Raw genomic sequence first — 13,205 nt, forward strand, 5'->3', positions numbered from 1 at the left:
TCCAAACTAGGAGAAAATGATTGGAGGCATCACTCTCCCCAACTTTAAATTATACTACAAAGCAATAGTCTTGAAAACAGCATGGTACTAGAATAAACACAGATTAATAAGATAGACTTTATTATTCAGATAATAACCTGCAGACATACAATCTTATAATCTTTGACAAAGGGGCAATAAATAGAACTGGAGCAAGAAATGCCTTTTCATCAAGTGCTCTGACAACTGAGCAGCCACATGTAAAAAGTGAACCCAGAACTCTAACACCATGCACAAAGAACAAATCAAAATGGATTAAAGGGGCCTAAAAATTGGTAGGGCATTTGCCTTGCATGCGCTAGCCAGCTAGGATGGACTGCAGTTCGATCCCCCAGCATCCCATAAGGTCCCCCAAGCTGGGAGCAATTTCTGAATGCATAGCCAGGAGTAAGCCCTGAGCGTCACCGGGTATGGCACAAAAATAAAAAAAAATGGATTAAAGAGCTTGATATCAGGCCTGAAACTATAAGATATATAAAAGAAAATATAGGCAAAACACCCCATGGTACTGAGACTAAAGTCATCTTAAAGAGGAAACACCACTGTTCAAATAATAAAAGCAAAGGTAAACAAATGAGATTACATCTAACTGATAACTTCTACACTTTAAAGGAAACAATGATTAGGGTAAAAAGGTCACCCATAGGATGGAAGAAACTATTTACCTAGTATCCATCAGGTAAGTGGTTAATATCTAAGATATACAAGGTACTGACAGAACTTTTCAAGCAAAAACACATAACCCATTTTAAAAAATGGGGAGAAGAAATAAATAGATATTTCCTCAAAGAGAAAATACAGATAGCCAAAAGGCACATGAAAAAATGCCCACATCACTAATAATTAGTGAAATGCAATTTAAAATAGCAATGAGATATCATTGATATGCAATGATATATCAATATCAATGAAATATGCAATGAGATATCTTAACCACAGAGATTGGCATACATCATAAAGAACAAGAACAACCACTGCAGGCATGAATGTTTTGAGAAATGAACTTTTATTCACTGCTGGTGGGAATGCCATCTAGTCCAGCCTTTCTGGAAACAATATGGACATTGCAACCTGACTAAAAGATGTAAAGGATCTATACAAAGAAAACTATAAAACTGCTCCAAGAAATAAGACAGGACACACGAAAATGGAAAAATATACCCTGCTAATGGATTGGCAGGATCAACATCATTAAAATGGCAATACTTCCAAAAGCATTGTCAGATTTAACATGATTCCTCTAAAGATATCTATGACATTTCTCAAATAAATGGATCAAACACTTCTGAAATTCATTTGGAAGAATAAATACCCTCGAATAGCCAAAGCAATCCTTGAGAAAAGGAATATGGGAGGCATTACTTTCCCCAATTTTAAGCTGTATTACAAAGCAATAGTTATCAAAACAGCATGGTATTGGAATAAAAACAGACCCTCAGTTTAGTGAAAAAGGCTTGAGTACTCAGAGAATGTTCCCCATTCATACAACCACCTAGTTTTTGATAAAGGAGCAAGAAATATTAAATGGAGCAAGGAAAGCCTCTTAAACAAGTGGTGTTGGCACAACTGGTTAGCCACTTGCAAAAAAGCAAACTCAGATGCCCAGCTAATACCAAGTACAAAGGTAAAATCCAAACAGATTAAAGATCTTGATATCAAATCTGAAACTATAAGGTATATAGAACAACATGTAGGTAAAACACTCCATGACATTGAGACTAAAGGCATTTTTAAGGAGGAAATAGCACTCTCCAAACAAGTGGAGGCAGAGATAAACAGATGGAACTATATTAAGCTGAGAAGCTTCTGCACCTCAAAGGAGATAGTGCCCAGAATACAAAAGCCATCCATTGAGTGGGAGAAATTATTCACCAATACACATCAGATAAAGGATTAATATCCAAAATATACAAGGTACTGACAGTACTTTACAAGAAAAATGCATCTATCCCCATCAAAAAATGGGAAGAAGAATGAAAAGACATTTTGTAAAAGAAGAAATGCAAATGGCCAAAAGGCACATGAAAAGATGTTCCACATCACTAATCATCAGGGAGATGCAAATCAAAACAACTCATGTTTCACTGGTGAATGGGGGTGTTCTTTACATGACTGAAGAAATCTCACACCACAGAGATTGGCACATATCACAAAGAATGAGAACAATCAGTGCTGGCGGGGATGTGGATAGGAACTCATTTTCACTGCTGGTGGGAATGCTGTCTAGTCCAACCTTTATGGAAAGCGATATGGAGATTCCTTCAAAAACTGGAAATTTAGCTCCCATACAATCCAGCTATACCACTCCTAGGGATATACCCGAGGAACACAAAAATACAAGACAAAATTCTCTTCCTCACACCATTATTCATTGTACAGATATGGATGGGGTGGGGAGGAGGGAGATTTGGGACATTGGTGGTAGGAATGTTGCACTAGTGAAGGGGGGTGTTCTTTACATGACTGAAATCATACAACTACAATCATATTTGTAATCATGGTGTTTAAATATAATAAGAAAAGAAAAATAACAAAAAACATAACAAACAAACAAAAGAACACTGAACATTGAGCTTCCATATGATTCAGCAATACCACTCCTAGTAATATACCCTAGGACCACAAAATACAATACGAACTCCCTCTGCACCTCTATGTTCATAGCAACATTTTTTACGATAGCCAAAATCTTGAAACAACCCAGATTCCTGACAATAGATGAGTAGCTAAGGAAACAGTAGTACATCTATGCAATGAAATACTATGCAACTGTTTGAAAAAAATGAAGTCACGAAATTTGCCTGTACTTGGATGGAATTGGAGACTATTATGCTGAGTGAAATAAGCCAGAGGGAGAGAGATAAAAATAGAATAGTCTCAAAAAATACAATAGTCTCACTCATCTGTAGGATTTAAAAAAATAAAAGAGTATAGTAGTAATAACAAAGACAGTAGAGATGAGGGCCAGAAGGACCAGCCCATGATATGAATTTTACCACAAAGAGTGGTAACTTCAAAAGGGAGACAAATAACTAAACTAACAACTATCATGACAATGATAGAGATATACAATGGGGGATGTTGGAAATGGGAGGACAGTTGTAGCAGGATTGTTGCATTGATGAAGGGTGGTGTGCATTTTATGACTGAAATCCAATTATAAATTTTTGTAACCATGGCACTTAAATATTTTTTTAAGAAAAGAATGAACTAAGACTATAACTATCAATGAACAATGTTGAGATCAGGGTTGTTAGGAAAGAAATATTGGATTGGGGTGGAAGTAGAAATGGGAGAAGTTTGATGGGCACTTTGATGGAGGGGCCAAGCCCCAACTTTGTACATCATTATCAAAAACTTCACAATATTGTTACCTTATTACCTAAAAACTAACTTAAACAATTTAAGGGTAAAATAGTGGGCCAGAGATAGAATACAGAGGTTAGGCTTTTGCCTTGCATGCTTCAGACTTTAGTTCAATTCATGGCACCTTATACAGTCCCCCAAGTACCACCAGGAGTGATTTCCAAGCATAGAGTCAGGAATAATGCCTAAGCATGACCCAGTGTGTCTCCCCAGCAAAGGAAAAAAAGAGGGAAAATTAAAAGAAAAGAATAGGAGTTAATCTAATCCACCTCCTTAATCTATGTGATAATACTTTTTACAGCTTTACAAGGGCTTTTGACAAATACAAAGGCATAAACAATGATATATATACACAGAGTCTTTATGAATATAAAGTGTTTTAATCATCTTCAATCAGCAGTGTATTACCTAATTGGCTAGAAACATTTCATGCTATTTTAATTATTTATTGAAAGGCCTTGGTCTCTTTTTTCCCCAATGAGACCATTCTTCACTATTAAATTATGCCTGTTACTTGGGCAACATATATACTTTAGGATTGCAAATCACTTCTAATTTGGTCAGAATTTTTCTATAACTTACAACTCATTGACATTGAATTTCTAAAATTAGTTTTTCAGAAGACAGTGCATTCTGAGGCAATATAAAATAGTTTTAAAAAAGTTTTGTATTTTTGGACAAATCTCAATTTTCAAAAATGAATAGAAATTAGATCATTAAAATTACTGGGAAGGGGCTAGAATGAATTCTGCCAGTAATGTTTTTGCTTTATATTCAGTAGGCCCAGGTTTGAATCAAGCACCAATTTTGGTCACTAGAGTCATCCTAGCACAATAAGCCCTGAATACCACTGAATATGGCTCAAAAATCAATAAGGGACTGAAGAGATAGCATGGAGGCAGGGCATTTGCCTTACATGCAGAAGGATGGTGGTTCGAATCCCAGCACCCCATATTGTCCCCCGAGCCTGCCAAGAGCGATTTCTGAGCATAGAGCCCAGAGTAACCCCTGAGCACGACCAAGTGTGACCCAAAAACAACAAAAAAAATCAATAAGTAAAATCATTGTGGGGGAGATGATTAAAACCATTGTAGGAGCCCACATCCACTTGTACACAGGGTTTTCTGATTTGGGAGACTATAATAAAGAAAGAAACAGTTTTGTTTCAATTAGGTTAAAGTATTTGCAGTACAGAAAAAGGCCTTAATTTTTAGCTTTCAGAAAATCCATGGGGCCTGAGAGATAATACAGGGAATAAGGTACTTTCCTTGTTTATGTCCAATCCAGGTTTAGTCCCCAACACTGCATATGGTCACCAGAGCCCCATCAGGAAAGATCCCTCAGCTCAAAGTCAAGCATAAGCCTTGAATAGTGCCAGAAGTGACCTCAAAATCAAAAAAGAAAAAGGAAAGAAAATCTCTTATCACCTTTGAAAATGAAGATCAGATTGTGAAAGACTGAATCACTCTATATGAAGGTTTAGACTTCTAATTGCTTATAAGGATAATATTGGAGTGATTTCAGACTAAAAGACTAAATACATTTACATAAATCTAAATAAATAAACAAAACCTCACAGTTCTTTTTCTTTTCCTGAAATTCAGCATCTGTTTTTTCAGACTAGAATTTCTGATGTGCACAAAAATGATACATTTGATTGACTTAAAATGTGGAAGTGCATTATTACCCAATCTTCCCTCTTCATCCCATTGAAAGCATTCAAGTGTTCCTTGGAACATACTTTGGCAAATGTATGAGATAATGTGGTAAGGTTGCCTAGCAGCAGTCTCTCTGATGAGCAGAATCAGGCTTTTAGTCCCCAGTTGTTCAAGTAACAGCATCACTAATAGGTTACAGAGTGTTTCTCTGTACATTGTCTCGGCTGGTCATCTGACCACTTGTTAAATATCGCCCAGCTACCTCAAATTCAAAAAATAATTAGGAAACATCCTTTTCAGCTTTACAGTTCTAGTTATTAAGAGGTTCTTAATGATTGATCTGGAAGAATCCAGTGTTTTTTGTCCTTCTGTTTCTATGAAGAAAATGGGAATTGTGCGTTTTCAAAATGTCCATTAGCAAAATCACCTCAAATGACACTTGTGCCATGTCTGTGAATTTTTTGTGTGTTTCACATCTGTGCTATTTTATTTAGTTTTCCAAAAAGTAATAATGAAAATACCTATAAGAAATATTTGAGACTAGAAATGGATTTTGCATGCCACTTTCTAACTCTAGCATTTTAGTAAGTACATTTCAAGAACTTGATTATTATAATCTCTGTATGATTAACTAAATAAATAAAATACTCATTGCTAAAAAATACTTAAGATGTTTATCAAATCTTGCTATCTAGAACTTTAGAACAGAGTTCTGAATGAGAACAGCACATATACTTTATGTTTTGTAAGTATATGTGTTTAAAATGTTCTCCATTAAATAAGCAAAATTAAATCACATTTAATGAAAAATCTCCTTAAGATAATTTTTCTACACAGCATGCCACATAGTTGCTGATTTGTTTTTAATTTTTGAAACTACAAATCATCAAATAATTAAGAAGGGGTAATTTCCTGCACAAATGTGTATCAAGTTGTTTTTTATTAAAGTTCTTTGATAATCATTGCAGATAAAAATATATGCTGAATTATCAAAGAACCCTTTCTAAATTGTTCCAGGTACATCCTCAGTTATCTATGTTATCTAATGTAGAATGGTGTCTAGTTTCTAACTTCGATCTTGAATTCTATTCCAAAAACCTCTCCTTTTGCTGTCTTCAAGCCTCATCATTTAAAGTGTTCCATTTAGAATGCCAGAGTAATGGAAAGAGGCAAGGATCTTTCAGCTCCAACACTGAGATTTTGGCTTCTTTCACATGGAGTCTGCCAAGTTGTGTTCTAACCCAACTTCTTTTTGATTTTTATAAATAAATTCTTTAATTGAATCACCAGGAGTTACAAAGTTGTTCATGATTGAGTTTCAGTCATATAGTGTTCAATACTCTTCCCCAATGCACATTTCCTACCACCAGTGTCTGAATCTCCTTCCCACTCTCTACCCTGCTCTCCCCCTGCCTGCCTCTACAGCAAACATTTCTCTCTCTCTATTTCTCTCTCTCCCTCTCTCTCCCACTCTCTTTCCTTTTAGACACTGTGGTTTGCCATATGTTATTAAAGGGGTATCATGCATATCACTTTCTCTCCTTTCAGCAACCAGTTATTGTCCAAAGTGATCAATTCCAATTATCATTATCATAGTAGTCCCTTCTCTGCCCTGAGTACCCTAACGCACTCACCCACTATTTGTGGCAATCTTCTTACCATTATGGATTGGTCCACCTGGCCTTAGTCTCTGTTTTCTCTGGATATTAATACCACATTATCTTTCATACATATATATATATTCCAAAATGAGTGCAATCATTCTATAACTATCCCTCTCCCTCTACCTCATTTAACTCAGCATAATACTCTCCCAACTTCTTTTTTTTTTTTTTTTTTTTTTTTTTTTGGTTTTTGGTTTTTGGGCCACACCTGGCAGCGCTCAGGGGTTACTCCTGGCTGTCTGCTTAGAAATAGCTCCTGGCAGGCACAGGGGACCATATGGGACACCGGGATTCGAACCAACCACCTTTGGTTCTAGATCGGCTGCTTGTAAGGCAAACGCCGCTGTGCTATCTCTCCGGGCCCCCTCTCCCAACTTCTTAGTTAAACTTTTCTAAAATAGAAGACTGAATCTCCTGATTAAGAAATGACTTCCATATTCTCTCCATCTCTGTCTTAGAGCTGATCACAGGTCTCAGAATAGAGAACTTGAAATCTCATTTTTTCCTTTTTTCTCCCAGACTTTCAAAAGTGATATTCTATACTGACTTAGGAAATATAGGGAAGGTATCCTGTGGATGAGTATTTTGCTTATTTTCTATATTAATTGCTTTTCCTCATCATTTTACTTTTCCTCTATCTTGATATTTATTTATTTATTTATTTATTTTGAAATGAGGAAATTTAGACAAACTCCTTAGAGTCAAAGATGCACTGAGTTAGGACTTGAGGTTTATAAAATTAATAGTCCTTTTTTCACAAATATGACTTTTCTAGGTGGTGCGAAAGGTCCCAAATCACTAACAGCATCCAGTTCATTGGTGGCGCAAGGTGGAAAAATTAAGCAGAAGTTTGTGGATCTGGGGTAAGCACTTCATGATATGAAAGCATGAGACCCTTACAAAGAGGATTAAAGGAGATGTTATCCCTCTCTTATGATTATGTACTGTCATTATAGGGCACCTTTGCGAAGGAATTCCAACAAAGGAAAGAAATGGAAAGAAAAAGAAGTCAATAGGTTTTCTTCAGGTAGCAGGTATGGGGTGGGTAATTGAGACAAGAGATTTCTATACCTAAAATATTTTTACCTTCTAGAGTTAATCAGAACCAGTAGTCTGTGTCTTTAAGGCAAAACAATACATCTTGAGTAGAAAAAAAATTGCACCATTCCTACTTGTGTTAATCCAGCAAAATTTGTGGTTGTATCCACTGACTGAATTGTAGAAATATGAGCACATAACATTTTCAATAAATGTTAATTTAAATACAGCATAAGTAGCCCTATATAATTTGCAAATTAGATGTATTTCAACTTTCTGGCCTGACTACCCACAATATGAATGTGATCTCTTTTTCCTAAGCCTAAACAAGTAATTTTGTACCAAGTTTTTGTTGGCTTTCAGAATAATTCTTTCCATATGGTGCAAAACTGACTTCATCCCTTGATGGACCCAGATATTTATTTATCTTTCAGGCCCTATTAATTATGCTTACTCTTGAATACTTTCCATCATTATAGAAGTGAGTTTTATTAGTAGAACGTGTCATATTTCCTCCAATTTTGTTTTGAAATGACACAATTTTAAAATTAAGTTTTTGCCTGGAGATAATAGAGCTTAGATCTCTAACAGCTGGGTTTGAGTCAACTCTCCTACTTATTACCTTTAAAATCTTAAGTAGATTTATCCTATGACTCCATTTTCTAATGTGTAATAATGGGAGTCACTGCACCTTCTTTATAAGTTTAGCACATAAGGATTTCATTTTTACATAAAGTATTTACAGAAATGACACAGAAGAGATATTCTAAAATAATAAATATAGAATATGATATTATTACAAATTACAAGTACTTTAACATTTATTATTTTAGATGTTTGCCATAAGATTAGAAAAAAATGTGACTCCATGGTAGAAATGCCTCACATGTGTGAGGTGTGGGGTTCTATCACTTATACCACTCAAAAAGGTATTGAAAGGGCAGATATTAATGTCATACTTTATGGGTGTACTTTATTTTTATATTGTTTAATTGTTTTTTAGAATTATATAGTAAGCAATAAATGCAATAGAGAATATGTGTCTTACTGTCTTTCTAACGCTCCCTACCACCCTCAATTACATATGCTTCTAATGATGTTATGTTTCTTTATGTAATTTGGGAAACATCTCTAGCACAGCCCGAGAAAGACAGGTAAAATACTAAAGTAAAAGACTGAAATAATTTGCAGGTTAATTATTTAGTTAATAAAAGAATCTCTGTGATTCCCTTTTCTTTTTCTTATTTTTTGAGGGGCTCTGATACAGTTTGGTGAGAGATTATACCTTCATCCTTCTCCCTTCTTCCTGAGATTGTAGGAGAATGAAATGGTTTAAATGAGGAAATAATTCTAAAATTAGTGATTTTTTTTATGAAATATAGGTTTTGTGTCTGTTATACAACAGAGAAGGTAGAAATCTCTTTTATAGTGAACAACAATCAGAAAAATAGGGACAGACTATGACTCAAAAACAAAGTAAAAATTGTAAAACGGACTATTTTCTGGCACTTTAAAATTAAGAATAGAAAATGTTCAAATACACTTAAGGAAAAAAATAGATGGTGAAAGAGGGAGATACCCGCTAGCACAGTTAAAACCCTTCTGAAGTAGCCTGATCCTTTCTATGGAACCAGAGTCAGTGACTTTGTTGCTTCATCCTAAAATGGATAGAAGTTAGACCACCTACCACAACAAAAATGTTTGAGTCTTTTCACTATGAAAGTCAAAGATGACCACCAGCTTTTGTAAATTATGGGTAAAAAATAAATCATGATTCTGTTTGTGACTACTCAACTCACTTCAATGCAGAGGCTCCCAAACTTATTTGCCCTTTCAGAAGCAGAATTAGTCTTTATCCCAAGAGGAAATCGTCCATCAATCCTTTAAGCAAAAAGAAAATGGCCCCCACTCCAGCCAACTCATTGTGATCTAATATTACATCTGACTCCCAGGATCATTCCATTGTGCGCCATGCATATTGGCCCTTTTGGGAAATACTACTCTAAGTTAAACCTCAAATATTAAAAGTGGCCTTTCCTTAATACTGTCTTGGCCAGCAGTCTAGGCAGCACGCTAGTTTGAAAACATAACTCTAACCCCTTTCTGTTTTATTACCACATATAATTCCAGATAGATCAATGCCACAAAGCAGTTTTCAATTAGAAAACTGATTACACTATATTTTGATAGACCAGAAAGGATTTCACATAAGTGACAAAAGAGAAGGGCATTTTCTGTATCAAAGATATATTTTTTTCAGCTAACAATAATTGAATAACATTGATCAAACCTAATGACAGCTTCTGTTCTTCGATGTCAATTGATAATGGGCTGAGAAACATAAAAGAACTGAAGCATTGCCTTGCTGTGGCTGACATACCTAGTTTAATCAGTGGCACATATAGTTTCTCCAAACACTGACAGGAGTGATCCCTGAACACAGAATTAAAGAATAGAACACAGCCAGTATAGCCTCAAAAGAAAACAACATTTTGAAAAGTAAATATTGAAAATACATTTCAGGAAGAATAGAATTGTTGTTCCGTAGACCTCCTTGTGATTGATAAGTATCCTTAGCTGTAGAGTATTGGTAAAGTTGTAAAGACTGGGGGAAAAAACTAATCACTTGTGAGTTTTCTTAGAGAAGAGAAGGAAAACTATACAGACTGAGTTAGTGACCTCATGAGTTTGTAAAAATTTAATGGGTTTCTTTGAATTGGTAATAGATTTCTTAGATTTTAAAGAGGCAAAGGCCTTGCTAAGCTTGATCTTGGTTTTAGTTTTTTTCTTCTCAAAGAGTAAATTTTCTTAATTTTATTTATGGAAACATGAAGATTTAAATTCATAACCAACATGAAACCAATAGATAAAGTTAAAATAGAAAAAGATTGTATTCTATACTTTTTAAGTAAGTGCTCAATAAACATTTAGATATAAACAGTCAACACTGCAGATAATAAAAACAGGAAATATTTCATTAACAGAGCTCATTTATCCCTTAGAGATCATGGAATAAAATTATATACTATCCAAACTACTAGAGTAAGTAGTCTCTGGAGCCCATAAATTATCTGATTTGGAGCTCTATGGGATAACCTCATCACTGAATGAAAATCTCTAGGAGAAAGGAACTAGATTGTGGCTGTGGGAAAATGATAGTGAAGAATAATAGCTATTCTCTGTAGATACATTGAATAACCTAAAGAATCACCTAAAAAAAGTTCCTTTGTTGTAGTGATAAATGACTACAACAAAGTTGCCAGCTACAAAGTCAGTGACAAAAATTTGTCATGTTCCTATATGCAGATAGTTTATAAAACGAGAAGACAGAGATCAGAGTCTGCTTTACTCAAACTAGTACTTAAAAAGCAGGTACATAGGAATCAACAAATAATTGAGATAAATATTCCATGTAAACTAAAATAATATATGAAAGAAATAGAAGAGGCCTTAAAAATTAGAAAAATATTCCATGTCCATGAATTAAAGAAATAAATACTGCAAAAATGACCAGCCTATCTTAATTATAGATTCTATATGTATTCATTTTAAACCCCATTCAGATTCCATGACATTCTCCAAGAACTTAGATTGATCAATAATAAAATTCACGGAATCAAAGCCATTCTAAAAAATAAAAGTTGGGAGGTATCTTGTCGCCTAAATTGAATCTATACTATAAATCTATAGTTTTCAAAAACTATAGTTATCAAAGCATCATGTTACTGAAATAAAGATAATCTATTTAAAATAGTTAAGTAATTTAAATAGTAAAAATCAACTACCCAAATAATGTTTACCAACTCTATGGCCACCTAATTTTCAACAAAGGAGCTGGCATGAAGATAATCTCTTGAAAAAATGGTGCTGGGAAAATTGGATAACCACAATGAAAAAATGTGAAACTGAATTCATATCTTACAACTTACACAAAAAGGTTATCAAAGTGGATCAAAGACCTTGTTATCAGACCAGAATCCATAAAATATATTTGGAAAATATAGATTCCAATATTTGGACCTCAAAGACATTTTCATTTATATGATTCCATTGGTAAGGGAAAGAAACAAAATAAACAAATGGAACTATGTCAAATTAAAAGTTACACATGGCTAAAGAAGCATAGGATAAAACTAAAAGACATCCAATAGAATGTTGCACTTAATGCATAAGATAAAATATTAGTATCCAAAATGTACAAATTATTTAAAAAATCAACCCAAGAAATCCATAAACCTTATCAAAAAATTGGAGGAGGAAATGAAGACACAGACTCTGAAAAAGACAGAAAGATGGGTAAAAGACACATCATCACTTATTCTCACAGACCCTAAACAAGATAACAATGATATATCTCACACTCTAAGTGAAAATGGCACACACTAAAAAGACAGGTAACAATCTGTGTTGGTGGGGCTGTGGTGAAAAAAGGAACTTTAAATGAATGCTGGTGAGAACTTTACCTAATTCAACCCCTATGGGAAACAGTATTAGATTTCTTTAAAAAAATTATTAATAGAACTGCCATACAGCCCAACAGCTTGGTATCCACAGCTTGGAGCCACACAGTCCATAGCTTGGTATCTAACCAAAGTATACAAAATGCCAAATACACACCATTATTTATTGTATCCCCTAGCACATATGGAGTCAACCTTCATGTCTAATACACAGTAGAATATTATGCTGCTACAAAAACAACAACAACAACGAAATCATGAAATTCATTGCAAATTAGAACTGGAATATACTATGTTAAATAAATTAGCCAAAAGAAGGACAAATGCCAGATCCATCACTTAATAACCTATAGTCCTATTAATAATTGTTAAATAAACATCTGTTTTCTGGAAAGCATAGTTAAACCAAACAAATATTGGTGGAGCTTCTATATTCTCCCTAAGTCAAGTGATGAAAGTTGATAATATTATTTTGATAGATTCTTCCTTTGCAGGATATTCTAATTCTGAAATATGAGTTTGTCCTTAAATAGAGGATTTGTTAAATTCTTAGATTTTTGTTTTATTATTACTTATTTGGAGGGGCACACCAGTGGTGCCCAGGACTTACTCCTGGCTCTGTGTTCAGAAATTACTCCTGGCAATAGACTATACAAGATTGAACCCAGGTCAGCAGCAAACAACAGTTAACGGTCTTGCAAATCATACCGTCTCTCCATCCCCCAAACTCTTGAATTTTAAAACCTAGCTATTTTTGAGTGTCTTTCAACTTATAAATCTTTGTTTACACAACCAATAAAATTTTACATTTGATCAAATAATTCACTTTTATGGTCTTTTTAAATAATGTTAGTTTTGCTTCAGTAAAGAAGACTTTTGGGTTATATTGATTGACCTGCTTTTAGATACATTTGAAATTTAATTTGTTCAGGCTTTTAACACTACTTAATTTAAGACTATTCTTTCTCCAAGTTCCTAAT

The 13,205-nt window shown here is 34.3% G+C and overlaps 1 protein-coding gene across 1 annotated transcript in view; it reads left to right on the forward strand.

Annotated features, from left to right (window-relative positions):
• PPP1R9A (protein phosphatase 1 regulatory subunit 9A) overlaps positions 1–13,205 on the forward strand; it is a 316,932-nt gene that overhangs the window by 282,972 nt on the left and 20,755 nt on the right. Inside the window, 1 exon segment of the mRNA XM_049784454.1 lies at positions 7,503–7,590. Coding sequence (XP_049640411.1) covers positions 7,503–7,590 — 88 coding nt within the window.

The sequence above is a fragment of the Suncus etruscus genome, chromosome 1, assembly GCF_024139225.1.
Source record: "Suncus etruscus isolate mSunEtr1 chromosome 1, mSunEtr1.pri.cur, whole genome shotgun sequence".
NCBI lineage: Eukaryota > Metazoa > Chordata > Mammalia > Eulipotyphla > Soricidae > Suncus > Suncus etruscus.